Source organism: Halichoerus grypus, chromosome 7, assembly GCF_964656455.1.
Source record: "Halichoerus grypus chromosome 7, mHalGry1.hap1.1, whole genome shotgun sequence".
Taxonomy (NCBI): domain Eukaryota; kingdom Metazoa; phylum Chordata; class Mammalia; order Carnivora; family Phocidae; genus Halichoerus; species Halichoerus grypus.
The window spans coordinates 115,773,410-115,795,292 of record NC_135718.1 but is presented as its reverse complement, the minus strand read 5'-3'; the positions used below and the strand labels follow the sequence as shown (position 1 = coordinate 115,795,292).

Here is a 21,883-nt window from a genome sequence, read left to right as displayed (position 1 = left end):
ATGTGGTACGAGGCTCCTACAGAGATCAAGCCCCTCGGGTGTCTGTACTCGGAACATAACCCGGGCCAGCTCTGCAGGTTCAACGGGGTCATCAGCTGGAGGATGATAGGTCACAGGCTTGCTGAGCCTTACCACAAAGCTCGGAGGCTTTCAAATGAAATACGTTTAAACTATTTTATTAATTTAAAAAATACAAATAGAAACAATAGCATTACCACCTTTAGTGATAGGAAGTCCCTGGAACTTCTCTGCCAACCCTTGAAAACGAACTGGGAAACTTAAATTTACCTCACAGGAGAAAAACCTCCAAAGTCCACAGACAGTTTCTGATTCTACACCAGCTTCTTCTAGAAGTCTGGTATCACTCAAGAAGCAATTCATCTTAATGCAGAATGTAATTAGAGTTTTTCTGTGATAAGAAGTAAAGATGTATGGTATCATGTATGGTATCATATGCCCACAAGTCCCTGTTCTAAGTCAAAAAAATAAACTGTGAAAGTAATGAAAGATGAACTACCAGATACACAAAAGAAAACCTGGAAACTTGAAAAAACAAAACAACTGAATAAAAATTAACTGAAGAGGACATTAGATAATACATTTTAATTATTTTACATTTAAAAAATACAAAGTTTTATGTTTAAAAATAATCATTTTATTCATGAATAGACCCAAAGCTAATATACTGCTCCTTTTTAAAGTAAGTTTTGAAATAGTGGATAGAAAACTGACAATAATTTCCACTGATTGCACTTACACATGGAAAGGAAAGTTTTTTTTTTAACAAAGGCTAAACATTAAAAAAAAATGCCACTTTAAAATCTTTTTCTAAATTATATTGGAAGGAAATGATGAAAAACCATATTCAACTGAATGAAGAGACAAAAATTTTTGTTTCGTCGGTGATCCGAATCACTGGTAGATGAGATAGATGTGCACATTTCATACTGGTTCCTTATAGATCTGAGGTAGCACAGGTGAGCAGGCCAACAGAATAATTCTACAAGGCACCATTGGTTTTGTGTGACAGAACGCTAGCTGGCACCTGAGACCTACAAATACAGAAAAAAATTCAAATATAGTATATAAATTTTTCTTCACTTTTCTCTGATTTTATATTGGATTGATACTGATAGGATAGTCACTATGCTTTGTCTTTTTGTTCAGGAAGGTCTCTCCTCAAATCTATTTGAGAGATTCCTTCACAAAGTCGCAAATGTAACTAGTTCTTTCAGGTATGTCCCTACACTCAACTGAACACTGCTTAAGGCCCTGGTTAGAACAGATTTATATGTTTTTCCTGTGACAGATATTTTCCAATAGATTCTCTTCTCCCATGTCTCTGTAATCTTTTAGGGATCAATAAAGATCCCTGTATCTTCCTAGTGTTTCCAAAAATCCTTCCATGTTTTAATCATGTGACTTGATTCATGCTTTAATCGTCAAAATGCTTAAAGCATGAAGGAAGTCACATGATTTAAGGATGGAGGGGTTTTAGAAACACTAGGAAGATATATATACATATATATTCTGCTCCCACAACAGCAGAGAGGCCAAAACCTAGTTGCAGTATTCCAGGATCATGGTGATGGTTCCCAGGTATGCCATGTCATGGAACAGACCCTTCATTAGGTCAAGATAATTTTAGTAGTGTTCTACCTTCAGAGCTGCAATGCAAATCAACAACTACTATCTCCATAAACACTGTTCTCAATCTTTCTTATAATCACAGAACATGGCTCAACAACTAATACTGGTCATTAAAACCTCTTAGAATCTATTTACCATGTCTGCTTCCTTTTGCAAAGTATAAGATCTCTTACATTTCTTTAATTGTTAACCTAATGGTATTTCTAACCATCTAGTCGAGAAATGAGCTGCATTATGTAATGTGCCGTCACCGTGTAACAAGTGAACAGCCCGGTGCACAGTTATGTGACTACACCCATATAAAACCCACTATTCAATTAGTTATTAAACTCTGTTCTGCTTAAACGGCACTCAAACTCTCATCCTAGATAACTATAAAATTCCATTCAGGGGAAATAGAAATGATGACTAACAGAAATTAACAACAGCATCAGAAATATGCTTAGCAAATACTCGCTTATACATTCTTCTTTTCATCTGTAGGTCTTTATCTTTCATAAATAGCATGTCTGTACAATAAACCTATATTTCATCTTCTTCCAACTCATAAGCTTTAATACATTCATTATTTTCCTACCCATTTTCCTATCTTCTAAGATTTTTTTTCACTTAATCAGCGATTTTCAAATTTCATTATCAGTGGAACTCTTTGTTCCAATGAAATCTTATGGAGACTCCCACTACATAAAGCAGTCAAAAGCAGAACTGCTCTGATAAAGAGGAGGGGGTTGTCAGTAGACACAGCTTAGAAACCACTGCTCTAAAACATTCAAGAAAGCTGAAGAAAAGATATGGGCCGTTGGAATTTCTTCATTTCCAATGATTATAAACAATTTCCCCCTTGTTTCTAATTTTGAAGAACATTTCTTGAGGACAGCAGCTTTTACCTCAGCCCATTAACGGAATAAAAGCACAGTGCCTTACATATAGCTAAGTATTTTAATTCATACTTCTTTTCACACTATTAAAAAATGCAAATTAGTATAAGATGTAATCCTATGACTAAGTTATTAAAATCAGTTTTAAAAATATATAATATGTGATAGAAAAAACATTTTTTAAATTACCATTGCTTCATAACTGTAACTGCTCTAGTCCGAGGCCAAACACTAGCCAAAAGGCTCCTTATCAAGGAAACAAAAATCACTCTGTAGTCATTCTGAGAAGATTTTATCTTCTCATGCAATGATTCTGTGGTTATATTTTTGGATTAAAAAAAAAAAGCTTCAGTTACATATTCTATGCATATTTTAAACCTGATTTGCTTGAAAGGCCAGGAAAAAAAGGTCAAGTTTTGTCAAACTTAGGAAGATAGTACAAAAGTTAAAAAAATGAAAATTCTTTTCTAAAATAAGCTCATTTGTGCTTTCCAGGCTTTTCATCAACCTCCTTCCACAGAAACAGGTTTTTAAACTGATTTTTTAATAAATCCACGCCTTCAGAAACCAATTATAAAAGGCACCCCTGTTCCTCTATGTTCCTCACAGGCTGGACGGGCAGCACCAGGTGTGAAATGCGGCTCCAGAGCCCACTCAGTTTGTCCGAGTCCATGTGGTTGAAGGAGCGGGGAGTGTCAGAGTTGGTAAACCTGGCCCAGAGTAAATCTCTCACTTTTTCCTCAGTTTCCCTTGGGCCAACACTTGCTTCTAATGTCTCCTCCTCCAGGAGAACAGTCAGGACCAGGGCCACATCTTTGAAGGCGGCATTCTCGTGGTCACAATACTTGTAGAAGATCAAGGTAGAGCCCGCAGGAAGGGATTCAAAGTGGTGTACCACAGCAGCCTTCTGGCCATTCTCAAATCCCGAGCTCAGCTGCAGGTCAACCAAGTGCTTGACCGTGTCACTGTCCTCCAAGGTTCTTCCAGCCCCATCAATCTGAATGGCGGAGACTTTCTGGGAGGAGGTGTAGGCATCCGCAACGAGGTAACTCAGGCACTTCAGGGTCTCTCTTCCCTCTTGAGCTGCTGTAAATATGATGGTGGCCGGCTCAGTGGGGTTTGAAGCATTGAGGTGCCTCTGGAGAAATTTACGTCCTCTCTGCCACAAGAAGGAACTCTGGCCTGGGAATTTATCCTTCAATTGGCTGAACTGAGCCAAAAAGGCCTCCAAAGCTGGATTTTTGGGCACTTGCTGGGCTGGAGAGGAATAGTAGCTATTAACACAACTTACTGAAATAATAATCATAACCAGGAAGACAAGAAGGATGGAGCCTGTCAGAAAATGGGAAAACAAAACACAAAATTAGAACGTGGATCAGAAATAAAACCTGGGGCAAACTGAAACGAGTTAGAGATACTGTCAGATTTTATTAGTTGTGGTGAGTTTCTTTTGCCTATATCCTTTAAAGTTTGAGATATTAAGGTCTACCAGAAATACTTATTCTCTAATTTCTTAGATTTAATTATTTGAAGATATAATATTTTTGTTAAAAGGTGAAAGCTAAGTTTATGTATTTGTTGCTACAACATTATAATGATGTGATTTGGAAATGAACTATCAGGATAGTCTTCCACCTTCTCAAAGTACCTATTACCTACAATAAGCCATTCTTTCCTTAAGGGTCAAAATGTAAAAATGCCACTTGAGAAATTAATAAATACTCTGCAATTAAAAAGCAGTTTTAGATATGAGGAATTCTTAATCTCAGGAAACAAACTGAGGGTTGCTAGAGTGGTGGGTGGTGGGAGGGATGGGGTGGCTGGGTGATAGACACTGGGGAGGGTATGTGCTATGGTGAGTGCTGTGAATTGTGCAAGACTGTTGAATCACAGATCTGTACCTCTGAAACAAATAATGCAATATATGTTAAAAAAAAAAAAAAAGAAGATAGCAGGAGGGAAAGAATGAAGGGGGAGAAATCGGAGGGGGAGACGAACCATGAGAGACGATGGACTCTGAAAAACAAACTGAGGGTTCTAGAGGGGAGGGGGTGGGAGGATGGGTTAGCCTGGTGATGGGTATTCAAGAGGGCACGTATTACATGGAGCACTGGGTGTTATACACAAACAATGAATCATGGAACACTACATCAAAAACTAATGATGTAATGTATGGTGATTAACAGAACGATAAAAAGAAAAAAAAAAAAGCAGTTTTAGTTTCTTATTCACGAAAAGCTTTTCCTCCTATGGGAATTCCCATTTTGTTAAGGATGGCAAAGTATCTGCCAGGGCCCCTAAAGGAAAAATCCTTAAAACTCTACTGCTCTATTTCACTATTACTTATTATCAAACATTTTTAAAAAACATATTAAAACAAGCCACAGTAATTAGACACAAAAAAGAAACAAAAGGCTTCCAAATCGGTAAGGAAGAAGTAAAATGTTCACTATTTGCAGATGACATGATACTCTATACAGAAAACCTTAAAGACACCCCCAAAAAACTACTAGAACTCATAAATGAATTCACTAAAGTTGCTGGATACAAAATCAATGTGCAGAAATCTGTTGCATTTTTATACACTAATAATGAAGCAGCAGAAAGAAAAATCAAGAAAATAATCCCATTTACACACCAAAAATAGTAAGATACTTTGGAATAAACCTAACCAAAGAGGTGAAAGACCTGTACTCTGAAAACTAAGGAACACTGATGAAAGAAACTGAAGATGACACCAAGAAATGGAAAGACATTTCATGCACATGGATTGGAAGAACAAATATTATTAAAATGGCTATACTAAGGCACCTGGGTGGCTCAGATGGTTAAGTGTCTGCCTTCGGCTGAGGTCATGATCCCGGGGTCCTGGGATCGAGTCCCGCAGTGGGCTCCCTGCTCTGCGGGGAGCCTGCTTCTCCCTCTGCCTCTCTCTGTCTCTTATGAACAAATAAATAAAATCTTTAAAAAAAATAAATAAATAAAATGGCTATACTACCCAAAGCAATCTACAGATTTAATGCAATCCCTATCATAATATCAATAGTATTTTTCAGGGAACTAGAATAATCCTAAAATATACATGGAACCACAAAAGGCCCTGAATAGCCAAAGCAAATTTGAAAAAGCAAAGCAAAGCTGGAGGTATTACAATTCCAGACTTTCAGGTATATTACAAAGTGGTAGTGATCAAACAGTATGGTACTGGCACTAAAACAGCCACACAGATCAATGGAACAGAATAGAAAACCCAGAAATAAACCCATGACTATATGGTCAATTAGTCTTCGACAATCAACAAAACTAAAAGGCAACCTACTGAATGGGAGAAGATATCTGCAAATGACATATCTGATAAAGGGTCAGTATCAAAAATTTATTAAGGGCTTACACAAATCAACACCCAAAAAACAAATAATCAAATTAAAAATGGGCAGAAGAAATGAACAGCCATTTCTCCAAAGAAGACATCCAGAAGGCCAAGAGACACATGAAAAGATGTTCAACATCATTTATCAGAGAAATGCAAATCAAAAGTACAAATAGGTATCACCTCACACCTGTCAGAATGGCTAAGATCAACAACATAAGAAACAACAGGATGGTGAGGATGGTGAGGATGTGGAGAAAGGGGAACCCTCTTAAACTGTTGGTAGGAATGCAAGCTGGTGCAGCCACTCTGGAAACAGTATGGAGGTTCCTCAAGAAGTTAAAAATAGAGCTACCCTACCATCCAGTAATTGTGCTACTGGGTATTTACACAAAAAATACAAAAACACTAACTCAAAGAGATACACTCACCCCTATGTTTATTGCAGTATTATTTACAATAGCCAAATTATAGAAGCAGCCCAAGCATCCATCAATAGATGAATGGATGAAGATGTGGTGCATATATATCCAATGGAATATTATTCAGCCAAAAAAAATGAAATCTTGCCACTTGCAACAACATGGATGGAGCTACAAAGTATAATGCTAACTGAAATAAGTCAGTCAGAGACAAATACCATATGATTTCAGTCATATGTGGAATTTAAGAAACAAGACAAATGAGCAAGGACGAAAAAAAGAGACAAACCAAAATCACAGACTCTTAACTATAGAGAACAAACTGATGATTACCAGAGGGGAGGGGGTGGGGGGATGGGTTACATAGGTGCTGGGGATTAAGGAGTGCACTTGCTGTGATGAGCACCGGGTGATGTATGGAGTTGCTGAATCACTATATTGTACACCTGAGACTAATATAACACTGTAAGTTAACTGTACTGGAATTAAAACAATACAACATAAAACAATGTTAAAATTGTTTAAATCTGCTAGTTTTCTAGGTGTTTTCTCTGAGATTTCTGAATGTCAATCAACATGGCAATAAAACCAGTTTTGTTCTCACCATAAGTCAAAATATCCTTTTTAGTCGTCTTTCTTACGGTATCAAGTGCATTCTCTTTGTTTTCTTCCAACTCCTGTGTTTCTTGATGATGACTTTCAGCCTCTGGGGAGAAAAGGAATATTATTTTCAGACAATACACTAATGGGGTATCATATACTTTAAAGAATTATCATATACTTTAAAGAATTATTAGATTGAGAGGACTTCTATACTTTGTAAGATCTTCTTATACAAAACTAACTTTTTTTCTGTCTTTTCCTTAAGGCTAACTATTACTTTTATTCTACTTAGAAGAATCAAATGAAGGGCTGTGAAATTCATGCAAGGTTACTGTTGCTACATTCACTATTCCTCACTGGCCCTCACATCAAGGACAAAGAAACAAGCATCCTAATATTGTAGCCAAACCTATCTACAACGTGTTTCGAGAAAACGTACAAAATTAAAAAGGGATTTAAGCAGTGTTAGCTGTGGGCACTGGCTGGCTCAGCTGGGAGAGCATGCAACTCTGGATCTCAGGGTCGTTGAGTTCAAGCCCTACACTGGGCGCAGTGGAGCTTACTTTAAATAAATTAAATAAATAAATAAATAAAAGTTATTAAAAATAAATAAAGCACACATAATGAAACACTTTTTCAAAAAACAGAAATGTAAGCTGAACACAAGACTCAACATCACAGGGCGATGGCACTCTAATTCCAGGGTTCAAGTCATTTGGCTTCTCAAGACCCCAAGTATATAAAAACAGAGACTCCTAAGTTTAGAGATAGGAGAGATTACTGTACAGTTACAAAACAGCTTACAAAAGCAAGTGTGAACCTCTTAGTGAAGGCAGTATAAAAAGCAAGGAATACAAAGTTAAGAAAATTTATGAACTACATAAAATGTACGTGTGGGGTGAGATATCAATCTTAAAATGTGTGGGTAAAAAGGAGGGCAGTATTTTGTAGCACTCTAAGTCACTCTACAGTCGAGATGTGTGCTTACTGGAAAAATAATTCAAACTCTATTAACATAAAGAAATAAGATCATCTCCACCGATAAAGGGTCATGCATTTAGTCACAGCACACCCCAAAAAACAGGACTTTAAAATATCATATCACAGAATATGAAAGGATCTTTAATGATCCCGTACTGTAGCCCCCACCTTACCTATCATGGCAAAAGGTCTAGGGATGTGAAGGGCTTTGCCCAAGGTCACATAAAGAGATGTGGCTAAGCTGAAATTAAAACAAGGTTTCTCGGGTGCCTGGGTGGCTCAGTTGGTTAAGCAACTGCCTTCGGCTCAGGTCATGATCCTGGAGTCCCAGGATCGAGTCCCACATGGGGCTCCCTGCTCAGCAGGGAGTCTGCTTCTCCCTCTGACCCTCCCCCCTCTCGTGCTCTCTCTCTCTCATTCTCTCTCTCTCTCTCAAATAAATAAATAAAATCTTAAAAAAAAACCAAGGTTTCTCATCTGCTAGGTCAGCTCATTCCATTCTATTAAGTTGCTTCCCATACACAGCCTGCATTTTTAAAACAATATTTTCTTCCTCTACTCAGTGAACCTGCATACTGGTGAAAATCTGATGGAAAATTAATAGTTCATACAAGTCACATTCATTCATTTATGTAACTACTATTCATAAAGTTGCTTCTCTGTGCCAGGTGCCACAGAAACACAATGAATGACAGAGACATAGTCCTTGCCTTCACTGAAGTTACAGACTATTCTTAATGATTAGTGAATGAAACATTATTTGAGATCAGCCACTGATTTATATTTTTTTTTTTTTTAAAGATTTTATTTATTTATTTGACAGAGAGAGACACAGCGAGAGAGGGAACACGAGCAGGGGGAGTGGGAGAGGGAGAAGCAGGCTTCCTGCAGAGCAGGGAGCCCGATGCGGGGCTCGATCCCAGGACCCTGGGATCATGACCTGAGCCGAAGGCAGACGCTTAACGACTGAGCCACCCAGGCGCCCCCAGCCACTGATTTATAGTGAAGCATGAATTTCCAGCCCTTAGTCGAGTCCCTGATGAACAGAATGTCTTAACATTTTATATCCCTTTGCATTTGGCAAATAGGCATTTTAGACTGAGCTCTTCGTGTACTTATAAAATACAAATCCACACATGCAATTATAGACAGAGCTGGAGAGACCAGCTGGATAGCTCTTATCCAACTTTTTCATTCTACAAATAGGAAACTGAAGTACCAGAGAGTTAAGACACTTGCCCAGGGTCACCCAAGTTAGCAAATGGTAGGGCCACAACTGGAATTCATGTCTCTTTTGTGTTCCAGTTAAGGACTTAGCCACTGCAACTACTATCTTCATAAGAGAAGATAGGGTGCTTACTCTCCTTAATATAGAAGTGGGGAAAATCATGTAAAGAGAAATTAACTGATTTGCTCAAAGTCCGATAAAATATGACTGAGTTAAGGGCACTGGGCCATTGATGGTAGTTTTTAAATATACGCATCTCGGGGTGCCTGGGTGGCTCAGTCGTTAAGCGTCTGCCTTCGGCTCAGGTCATGATCCCAGGGTCCTGGGATTGAGCCCCGCAACGGGCTCCCTGCTTGGCGGGAAGCCTGCTTCTCCCTCTCCCACTCCCCCTGCTTGTGCTCCCTCTCTCGCTGTGTCTCTGTCAAATAAATAAATAAAATCTTTAAAATATATATATATATATAGATATATATATATATATATCTATATATATACACCCATCTCTTGATTTGTGTAGCATTTAAGTTTACAAAAAAAAATAAATAAAAGATTTAAAAAATGTTAAGTAAAAATATGTTCCTAAGAAATAAATGAAAAGCCAGAGGTGAAGTTTTAAAAAGTCAATCCCTTTTTTAAAATCATACTACATCAAACCGTAAGTAAATAAAAATAGTTTAAAAATGCAGTTTGTATGCTGGAAGCTACTTAAGTAGTGTAATGAGCTAGGCAAGGAGATGAGAAACCTCACTCTAATCTCAGCTCAGTCATATCTCTTTAAGTGACCTTGAGCAAGGCTGAAAGGCCTTGATCCTATGAAGAGAACTTCTCTAAAAAGAAGGACCCTGACCTATGCTGTGTCCTCAGTAAAGAGCAATACAAAGCAGAAGTCCAGCGGGCTCCCTCACCTGGTGCCAGCAGTCGCCTCCTCACGGTATCCTGGCTCTCCAGCACTGCGGGGGGATGCTCAGGGCTCTGGGCATCCTGAGAGTCTGTGGCAGGTGGCTCGGGTGAAACTCCAGGTCCGCTGCTCACTTCCTCAGGCAGGGCTGCAGAGCCGCTCCTTAGGAGTGCCTCTTCTCTTCCTACCCTGCCACTTGGAGAACAGGTGGGTTCTGGTGGGTTCTGTTCTTCCTGAAAACTCTGGTTGTTCTCATGTTCTGTTTTGTCCTTCGGATAGTTCCCATAATCTGTCCCATCTGATTGATCGTCTGTGTCTGCACTTCCTGGAACTCTTGTTTCTACCTCTTGGTGGACTTTGTTAAGACCAGAGGTGGGGTCTGGGGTCTGAGCTTCTTCAGTGGTACTTGCTGGGACTGAGGTCTCCTGTGCCTGAGAACTTACTGATGGGTCATTTTCCAAATCCTTTTGAGAGGCTATTGAGATAAAAATTTATAATTTTTCTTGAAAAAAATTCTCTATTTTTTTGTAGTTTAACAAGGTCCCTGATTAATAAGTATTATTATTTAATGTATATAGATTTGATGGTTTACAAGGCACTCTTCCTAAACATTATTTCTCTTGATTTCCACTAAAGGTGATTAAGACAAACTTATTATGTGTTAATAAATCTAGTAATACTAATGTAAAACTATTCTGAATGACAGAACCAATTTTTGGTTGTATTAAATACATCCTCTTCCCTAGTGAAATAATGCATCTACGCAATAATCATCAACAGCAACTAAAACCAGTATGCAAAAAGCTGATGAGAAATTTTATAATGAGTGAACCAGACTGACAGAACTGCTGAACCAACTGATCAATCTTAACATCACAGAAAGAGGGAAAACCACACATCATTAACCTCCCAATTCAGTGCAATGGGAAGTACACTATACCACCCATGAAGTATTCTTGCCAAACAAATGAACTGGTATCTGACCAAGATTCTAGAGTTAATTACCAGTTTCCATGAAAAACACAGATAGAGGAATATATTAAATCATGTCTCAGACATATAATCGGTAAAACCCAAAATGTGAGAAATTCACAGGGACAAGAGACTTTGTTTCTTTAATAACAGCAAGAAATAAAAATAAATGGCAAGAAGAAAAAAAAAGGAGGGGTGACCTATTAATAGAAACTTAAAGAGAAGAAATATATCGGCCAAACGCAGTATGTGACCACACTGTTCAGATCTAGTGTTGAACAAATTGTTGAAGAAATATTTATGAGATAATCAGATAATCTGAATGCCAGATATTTGCTAATACTAAGGAATTACACTGTTCATCTTTTAAGTACAATATATTGTGATAATTTTTTAAAGCATCCTTTTTAGAGATAAGAATCACGTATTTATGGCTAAAATTACATGGTATCTAGAATTTGCCTCAATTCAAGAATACGGGTGAAAGCAGCAAGACTATAGATGAAATAATATATTGACAGCAGATGAAGCCATTTGATGGGTACATGGGATTCATCTCATCTCCTTCTCTACTCTTACGTATGTCTGACATTTTGTATAATAAAGCTTAAAAAGAAAGCAACCTAAAAGATATATCAATCAAATGCAGTGAGTAGCCCACTATAAAGAAAAAAAAAACACAAAAAACCAAAACCCCAACTGTGGAAAAAAAAAAAAAAGATTAGGGAGAAAAAAAAGATTTGAGACAAAGTGGGGAAATGTACATACTGATTAAATATGTTATGATATTATTAAAGAACAACTATTAATATATTTTTCAGGTGTGATATACTATTTTGGTTACTTTTTTTTTTTAAATCTATCTTTAAGAGATGCAAAGTATGTACAAACAAAATTATAAAATGCCTTGGATTTGCATTTAAATATTCCAAGGCAGGCAACAAGATCAGCATTATAGGGATGCCTGGGTGGCTCAGTCAGTTAGGCATCTGCCTTCGGCTCAGGTCATGATCCCAGGGTCCTGGGATCGAGCCCCGCATCGGGCTCCCTGCTCGGCGGGAAGCCTGCTTCTCCCTCTCCCACTCCCCCTGCTTGTGCTCCCTCTCTCGCTGTGTCTCTGTCAAATAAATAAATAAAATCTTTAAAAAAAAAAAAAAATATATATATATATATATATATGCACCCATCTCTTGATTTGTGTAGCATTTAAGTTTACAAAAAAAAATAAATAAAAGATTTAAAAAACGTTAAGTAAAAACATGCTCCTAAGAAATAAATGAAAAGCCAGAGGTGAAGTTTTAAAAAGTCAATCCCTTTTTTAAAATACTACATCAAGGGCGCCTGGGTGGCTCAGTTGGTTAAGCGACTGCCTTCGGCTCAGGTCATGATCCTGGAGTCCCTGGATCGAGTCCCGCATCGGGCTCCCTGCTCGGCGGGGAGTCTGCTTCTCCCTCTGACCCTCCCCCCTCTCATGTGCTTTCTCTCTCATTCTCTCTCTCTCAAATAAAGAAATAAAAAAAAAAAAAAAAAATACTACATCAAACAGTAAGTAAATAAAAATAGTTTAAAAATACAGTTTGTATGCTGGAAGCTACTTAAGTAGTGTAATGAGCTAGGCAAGGAGATGAGAAACCTCACTCTAATCTCAGCTCAGTCATATCTCTTTAAGTGACCTTGAGCAAGGCTGAAAGGCCTTGATCCTATGAAGAGAACTTCTCTAAAAAGAAGGACCCTGACCTATGCTGTGTCCTCAGTAAAGAGCAATACAAAGCAGAAGTCCAGCGGGCTCCCTCACCTGGTGCCAGCAGTCGCCTCCTCACGGTATCCTGGCTCTCCAGCACTGCGGGGGGATGCTCAGGGCTCTGGGCATCCTGAGAGTCTGTGGCAGGTGGCTCGGGTGAAACTCCAGGTCCGCTGCTCACTTCCTCAGGCAGGGCTGCAGAGCCGCTCCTTAGGAGTGCCTCTTCTCTTCCTACCCTGCCACTTGGAGAACAGGTGGGTTCTGGTGGGTTCTGTTCTTCCTGAAAACTCTGGTTGTTCTCATGTTCTGTTTTGTCCTTCGGATAGTTCCCATAATCTGTCCCATCTGATTGATCGTCTGTGTCTGCACTTCCTGGAACTCTTGTTTCTACCTCTTGGTGGACTTTGTTAAGACCAGAGGTGGGGTCTGGGGTCTGAGCTTCTTCAGTGGTACTTGCTGGGACTGAGGTCTCCTGTGCCTGAGAACTTACTGATGGGTCATTTTCCAAATCCTTTTGAGAGGCTATTGAGATAAAAATTTATAATTTTTCTTGAAAAAAATTCTCTATTTTTTTGTAGTTTAACAAGGTCCCTGATTAATAAGTATTATTATTTAATGTATATAGATTTGATGGTTTACAAGGCACTCTTCCTAAACATTATTTCTCTTGATTTCCACTAAAGGTGATTAAGACAAACTTATTATGTGTTAATAAATCTAGTAATACTAATGTAAAACTATTCTGAATGACAGAACCAATTTTTGGTTGTATTAAATACATCCTCTTCCCTAGTGAAATAATGCATCTACGCAATAATCATCAACAGCAACTAAAACCAGTATGCAAAAAGCTGATGAGAAATTTTATAATGAGTGAACCAGACTGACAGAACTGCTGAACCAACTGATCAATCTTAACATCACAGAAAGAGGGAAAACCACACATCATTAACCTCCCAATTCAGTGCAATGGGAAGTACACTATACCACCCATGAAGTATTCTTGCCAAACAAATGAACTGGTATCTGACCAAGATTCTAGAGTTAATTACCAGTTTCCATGAAAAACACAGATAGAGGAATATATTAAATCATGTCTCAGACATATAATCGGTAAAACCCAAAATGTGAGAAATTCACAGGGACAAGAGACTTTGTTTCTTTAATAACAGCAAGAAATAAAAATAAATGGCAAGAAGAAAAAAAAAGGAGGGGTGACCTATTAATAGAAACTTAAAGAGAAGAAATATATCGGCCAAACGCAGTATGTGACCACACTGTTCAGATCTAGTGTTGAACAAATTGTTGAAGAAATATTTATGAGATAATCAGATAATCTGAATGCCAGATATTTGCTAATACTAAGGAATTACACTGTTCATCTTTTAAGTACAATATATTGTGATAATTTTTTAAAGCATCCTTTTTAGAGATAAGAATCACGTATTTATGGCTAAAATTACATGGTATCTAGAATTTGCCTCAATTCAAGAATACGGGTGAAAGCAGCAAGACTATAGATGAAATAATATATTGACAGCAGATGAAGCCATTTGATGGGTACATGGGATTCATCTCATCTCCTTCTCTACTCTTACGTATGTCTGACATTTTGTATAATAAAGCTTAAAAAGAAAGCAACCTAAAAGATATATCAATCAAATGCAGTGAGTAGCCCACTATAAAGAAAAAAAAAACACAAAAAACCAAAACCCCAACTGTGGAAAAAAAAAAAAAAGATTAGGGAGAAAAAAAAGATTTGAGACAAAGTGGGGAAATGTACATACTGATTAAATATGTTATGATATTATTAAAGAACAACTATTAATATATTTTTCAGGTGTGATATACTATTTTGGTTACTTTTTTTTTTTAAATCTATCTTTAAGAGATGCAAAGTATGTACAAACAAAATTATAAAATGCCTTGGATTTGCATTTAAATATTCCAAGGCAGGCAACAAGATCAGCATTATAGGGATGCCTGGGTGGCTCAGTCAGTTAGGCATCTGCCTTCGGCTCAGGTCATGATCCCAGGGTCCTGGGATCGAGCCCCGCATCGGGCTCCCTGCTCGGCGGGAAGCCTGCTTCTCCCTCTCCCACTCCCCCTGCTTGTGCTCCCTCTCTCGCTGTGTCTCTGTCAAATAAATAAATAAAATCTTTAAAAAAAAAAAAAATATATATATATATATATATATATGCACCCATCTCTTGATTTGTGTAGCATTTAAGTTTACAAAAAAAAATAAATAAAAGATTTAAAAAACGTTAAGTAAAAACATGCTCCTAAGAAATAAATGAAAAGCCAGAGGTGAAGTTTTAAAAAGTCAATCCCTTTTTTAAAATACTACATCAAGGGCGCCTGGGTGGCTCAGTTGGTTAAGCGACTGCCTTCGGCTCAGGTCATGATCCTGGAGTCCCTGGATCGAGTCCCGCATCGGGCTCCCTGCTCGGCGGGGAGTCTGCTTCTCCCTCTGACCCTCCCCCCTCTCATGTGCTTTCTCTCTCATTCTCTCTCTCTCAAATAAAGAAATAAAAAAAAAAAAAAAAAAAAATACTACATCAAACAGTAAGTAAATAAAAATAGTTTAAAAATACAGTTTGTATGCTGGAAGCTACTTAAGTAGTGTAATGAGCTAGGCAAGGAGATGAGAAACCTCACTCTAATCTCAGCTCAGTCATATCTCTTTAAGTGACCTTGAGCAAGGCTGAAAGGCCTTGATCCTATGAAGAGAACTTCTCTAAAAAGAAGGACCCTGACCTATGCTGTGTCCTCAGTAAAGAGCAATACAAAGCAGAAGTCCAGCGGGCTCCCTCACCTGGTGCCAGCAGTCGCCTCCTCACGGTATCCTGGCTCTCCAGCACTGCGGGAGGATGCTCAGGGCTCTGGGCATCCTGAGAGTCTGTGGCAGGTGGCTCGGGTGAAACTCCAGGTCCGCTGCTCACTTCCTCAGGCAGGGCTGCAGAGCCGCTCCTTAGGAGTGCCTCTTCTCTTCCTACCCTGCCACTTGGAGAACAGGTGGGTTCTGGTGGGTTCTGTTCTTCCTGAAAACTCTGGTTGTTCTCATGTTCTGTTTTGTCCTTCGGATAGTTCCCATAATCTGTCCCATCTGATTGATCGTCTGTGTCTGCACTTCCTGGAACTCTTGTTTCTACCTCTTGGTGGACTTTGTTAAGACCAGAGGTGGGGTCTGGGGTCTGAGCTTCTTCAGTGGTACTTGCTGGGACTGAGGTCTCCTGTGCCTGAGAACTTACTGATGGGTCATTTTCCAAATCCTTTTGAGAGGCTATTGAGATAAAAATTTATAATTTTTCTTGAAAAAAATTCTCTATTTTTTTGTAGTTTAACAAGGTCCCTGATTAATAAGTATTATTATTTAATGTATATAGATTTGATGGTTTACAAGGCACTCTTCCTAAACATTATTTCTCTTGATTTCCACTAAAGGTGATTAAGACAAACTTATTATGTGTTAATAAATCTAGTAATACTAATGTAAAACTATTCTGAATGACAGAACCAATTTTTGGTTGTATTAAATACATCCTCTTCCCTAGTGAAATAATGCATCTACGCAATAATCATCAACAGCAACTAAAACCAGTATGCAAAAAGCTGATGAGAAATTTTATAATGAGTGAACCAGACTGACAGAACTGCTGAACCAACTGACCAATCTTAACATCACAGAAAGAGGGAAAACCACACATCATTAACCTCCCAATTCAGTGCAATGGGAAGTACACTATACCACCCATGAAGTATTCTTGCCAAACAAATGAACTGGTATCTGACCAAGATTCTAGAGTTAATTACCAGTTTCCATGAAAAACACAGATAGAGGAATATATTAAATCATGTCTCAGACATATAATCGGTAAAACCCAAAATGTGAGAAATTCACAGGGACAAGAGACTTTGTTTCTTTAATAACAGCAAGAAATAAAAATAAATGGCAAGAAGAAAAAAAAGGAGGGGTGACCTATTAATAGAAACTTAAAGAGAAGAAATATATCGGCCAAACGCAGTATGTGACCACACTGTTCAGATCTAGTGTTGAACAAATTGTTGAAGAAATATTTATGAGATAATCAGATAATCTGAATGCCAGATATTTGCTAATACTAAGGAATTACACTGTTCATCTTTTAAGTACAATATATTGTGATAATTTTTTAAAGCATCCTTTTTAGAGATAAGAATCACGTATTTATGGCTAAAATTACATGGTATCTAGAATTTGCCTCAATTCAAGAATACGGGTGAAAGCAGCAAGACTATAGATGAAATAATATATTGACAGCAGATGAAGCCATTTGATGGGTACATGGGATTCATCTCATCTCCTTCTCTACTCTTACGTATGTCTGACATTTTGTATAATAAAGCTTAAAAAGAAAGCAACCTAAAAGATATATCAATCAAATGCAGTGAGTAGCCCACTATAAAGAAAAAAAAACACAAAAAACCAAAACCCCAACTGTGGAAAAAAAAAAAAAGATTAGGGAGAAAAAAAAGATTTGAGACAAAGTGGGGAAATGTACATACTGATTAAATATGTTATGATATTATTAAAGAACAACTATTAATATATTTTTCAGGTGTGATATACTATTTTGGTTACTTTTTTTTTTAAAATCTATCTTTAAGAGATGCAAAGTATGTACAAACAAAATTATAAAATGCCTTGGATTTGCATTTAAATATTCCAAGGCAGGCAACAAGATCAGCATTATAGGGATGCCTGGGTGGCTCAGTCAGTTAGGCATCTGCCTTCGGCTCAGGTCATGATCCCAGGGTCCTGGGATCGAGCCCCGCATCGGGCTCCCTGCTCGGCGGGAAGCTTGCTTCTCCCTCTGCCTGCCAATCCCCCTGCTTATGCTTGCGTGCAGGCTCCCTCTCAGACAAATAAATAAATAAAATCTTAAAAAAAAAAAAGATCAGCATTATATAGGTTATAATTGAAAGTTAGATGTTGAAATCACTATATTGTATGTCTGAAATTAATATTACATTGTATTTTAACTAACTGGAATTTAAATAAAAACTTAAAAAAAAAGGAATTAAATGTTGAGTACGTGCAAATTCATTATAGCGCTCTACTTTTATATATTTTAAAATATCCTCAATAAAAGGTTTAGGTAAATATGCCCTCTTCTGAAATATCTACTTCATATTTTGCCTATTTTATATCTCCTATATATATATACAAGCAAGAATTTAAATTTCATCTTTCCCTATAATTGAAAGTAGATGGCACATCAGTTTTCTTGATTTTTAAAAATATAGCTCTAAAAATTGGTCTGTTTTCCCTAAGGTGCATGTATTTTTCCAATACTACAGGTTTCTACTCCTGGAGTCTCTAAAACATTAATCTTCCTTATAATTCGGGTCTGATATTATGGTGGACTTCAGTAAATACAAAAGAATAAGAATAATCATAACAAACTAATCAATTAAGCTAACTTCTTTTTTACTTCCAAACTTCAGGTTTCCATCATCTGAGATCTTCTCTCGGCATAGATCTAGACTCCTACAGCACAAACCTGGACAAACCAGTGCTCTACAGACTAGTCTTACCCTCTGCAGGATCCCTAAGTCCTCTGTCGGCCATGTTTGTGTTCTAGCTCTTCAGACTTTGGGATACTTTCTGTTAGTGTCTGGTTTTTCTTGTGAAGATGTCTTGTTTTCTTCTTATCCCAAGTCCCAACAGACTCATGCTTCCCGTGGACCCAGGAAACAAGGCATTTATACAGTGACTAAAATAAAATGAAAAAAATTAAATGACTTTTTATTCATACATGGAAGAAATGCCAATTTCAGCTTTATTTATTCAATCTGTTTAGTTTGAGTAATAGTTCCCCTTTGAAACTTTTCTAGTGAAGGAGAAATGTTTTCTGGCGTTGGTGAGGATCTTCAAATCCTTGACTACAAATAGAAAAAAGCTTCAGATTATTAACCTTGCATGGATGCCATAATCTCTTAATACATTCCAGTGTGTTGAAAGGATGGAAAAAGCTGAATGACCAGAATCTTAAAGAGAATCTCTTTGAAAATGGAATAAAAAGTGATTCTTAGAGTAGAAATTTAAGTCACTGCTCAGTTAATCACTGCATATTTCCTTTATGTCTCCAATTTCTGTCCCATATAAATCTCTCAGCAGCTTTCACTTATCATTACTAACAATGCACAGAGAGTACCCTACAAACTAAGGTAGCTGCCTTGGTATCAGGAGTAGGAAATACACATCTGGAATTTTGTCACTGCCTTCTTAGTGATTCTCTCACAGTATTCTTTTTAGATCTCTTCAATGCCTTTCCATGTGGTGCTCAAAGAAGACTGATGTATAAATTATTATGAACTATATACAAAAGGAATCAAAATCAGAGGCAATTCATAATAAAATATTCTATCATTTTATAGTTAAATCCCATTTTTTGTCAGGAACAATAATAGCTAATTTTACTTAACTTTCCTTATCTGTAAAAATGATTAAGAAGTGCTATGAGGATTAAATACAAAAGTATATGTGAAAGAGGTTTGGAAAGGGTTACATTTTTGATGGCCTAGTTGAGAGGCTAGCCAGTTAACTTTATGTCTTTTTCACAGCACTCTTTTGTAAAATTCAATTTTACAAGTTAAAAATTTTAATCCCAAATGTCTGGCATAATGCCTAGTGTAAAGCAGAACTCCCTATTTTAATTAAAAAGAATATGGGGCGCCTGGGTGGCTCAGTTGGTTAAGCGACTGCCTTCGGCTCAGGTCATGATCCTGGAGTCCCCATTGGGCTCCCTGCTCAGCAGGAAGCCTGCTTCTCCCTCTCACCCTCCCCCCTCTCATGCTCTATCTCATTTTCTCTCTCAAATAAATAAATAAAATCTTAAAAAAAAAAGAATATGAATAAATCTATGAATGTAAAGAGTGGTGCCAATTATAAATGTGAAGGGAAGGGAGGAGTTAGAGACAGGCCTCCTTTCTGCTGGTGTAAACATTCAGGAACATGTCTCAGATTTGAAGAGTTCCTGGTCACCCTTTTATCTTCTTCAATCTCCTGAGACTGGGCTTCCAACTCTCCTTTTCATTACCACCATATGTTGCAATGAGGGTTTCTCTCCTATCCTAGTTCATGATAGAAAATAAAAAGTCCCCAGTCTTTTTCAGATTTCTTAAAACACTTATTTCCTGCTAGCCCAAACCAAGAAAACAATGGGTAGAACTTTCTTATGCACCAGTGACAAAAATTTTAGAAAGCAAAGATGCTATTCATAATAACTATAAGGAATCTCATAATAAAAACTAAAAGATAGCTGGTAATAAATCTAACAACATATATGCAAGAACTTTAGAGTGGGATGAATTTTATGGTATGTAAATTACACCTCAATAAAGCTGTATTAAAAAAAATACATAGGAAGAAAAGCATAAAACTTTATTGAAGGACATAAAAAAGACCTAAGTAGAGAAATACATCATGTGCATAGACAGTAAGACTCTAAACCAATTCTTTCCAAATCAATCTATAGATTCATTGTAAATTGAAACAAAAATTGCAAGATAATTTTTGGATTGTTGTATGTTTCTTAGAGAATGGACAGCTGACTCTAAAATTCACACAGAGCAGTAAATGATTAAAAAGAGTTAAGATAATTCTGAAAGAAAAATAAAAAGATAATTCTGAGGGGGGGGGGGCCTATCTTTGCCAGATATATCAAGACTTATTATAAACTTACAGTAAATAAAGACGATAGGGCAATGGTACAAGAACAAAGAGAATATAGAGAAGAGAGAGAAGGAAATACACGCACACATACATAAAGGAAACTGGGTAAGCGACAAGAGGGAAAGAATGGATTAATGAGTAGTTTGAGGACAAGTGACAATTTAAATGGGAATAAAAAATTAGATTTCAACCTGTCACCCGACACAAAAATCAATTCCAGATTAAAGACCTAAGTGTAAAGAGAAAAATTTTGAATTTTTAGAAGAAAATATTGAATATCTTTATAATCTCAAGGTTTTCTTAAACAAGATATAAAATACACAAACCATAAAGGGAAAATTTGACAAATTTGATCACATTTTAAATATTAATTTCTATACAAATCATCAAAATCAAAGTTAAAACATAAATTCACTGACTAGAAAAATATCAGCAACACGTATAATCAGCAGGGGATTAATATCCAGAATACATAAAGACTCCTAAAAGACAGATAATGCTATGAAAAAATAAGTGGGCAAAAGAGTTGAACAGTTTTAACAAATTGTTAAAACAAAAGGAAACCTAACGTTCTTATGAATCAAAAAGAAGAGTGGCCAAGGAAATGCAAGACAAATTAATGATGACATACAACAGTGTTTTACAACCATCTATTGGCAAAAATTTACAAGTCGGGCAATACCAGGTGTTGGTGAGGATTTGGATATACAGAGTTCTTAAATCCTACTGGCAATGAGGTAAACTGTTACTACAACTTTGGAGAGCAATATGGCAATATATGGTAAAGTTAAGATGTGCATGTTCTACAAATAGTCAATTGCACTTTTAGATATATGCCTTAGAGAAACTTTCCCTCAAGTGCTCACCGATGTTCGTGGCAGCATTGCTTAAAATGAGGAACAAATGAGAAAACCACCTATATGTCCGTTAATAAGGAAGTGGATTTTAAAAAACTGTGGTATATTCTTACAATGTAATATTAGATATGGCAATTAAAACAAAAGAAACCATCACAGATCTTTCTCTATTAAATGCTCAGTATATACCTTTCTTGTCAGGAGGCACACATTCCTGCAGCCCATTTCATTCAGGCCCTTTGTAACATATCACTGTTCATAGCTGAAATGGTATTCCCTCAAGGCTACAGGGAAGAAGTGGTATAAACACGGAGGTTCTTGACACATCCTCACAAGAAGTCACATGGTGGGGCAGCTGGGAGATCTTGAGGCCACTATTCCCAAAGCAGGTCAACCTTTTGAGCAGTGTCCAATCCATACGAGGAAATGTGTGCATTAGGAACCTCTGGACTGATTAATGGAAGTGAGGCAGAGCCTCATCCTGATGGAAAATGGGAACGCTGGAGACGTTTTGCAACTGTAGGAAAAACCGTTCCATAATCATGTCCAAAAAAAGATCCCTT

The 21,883-nt window shown here is 37.3% G+C and overlaps 1 protein-coding gene across 4 annotated transcripts in view; it reads right to left on the bottom strand.

Moving 5' to 3' along the window:
- Positions 1–588: 588 nt before the first annotated feature.
- LOC118540711 (torsin-1A-interacting protein 2-like) overlaps positions 589–21,883 on the bottom strand; it is a 46,870-nt gene continuing 25,575 nt past the window's right edge. For all 4 annotated transcript variants that reach the window (XM_036099999.2, XM_036099998.2, XM_036099997.2 and 1 more), the window contains 6 exons: positions 18,324–18,502; positions 15,562–16,029; positions 12,798–13,265; positions 10,038–10,505; positions 6,925–7,026; positions 589–3,860 (listed from right to left, as the gene is read on the bottom strand). In XM_036099999.2, coding sequence (XP_035955892.2) covers positions 3,100–3,860; positions 6,925–7,026; positions 10,038–10,505; positions 12,798–13,265; positions 15,562–16,029; positions 18,324–18,357 — 2,301 coding nt within the window. In that variant the 5' untranslated portion in view covers positions 18,358–18,502 and the 3' untranslated portion in view covers positions 589–3,099. The remainder of the gene's footprint in view (positions 3,861–6,924; positions 7,027–10,037; positions 10,506–12,797; positions 13,266–15,561; positions 16,030–18,323; positions 18,503–21,883) is intronic.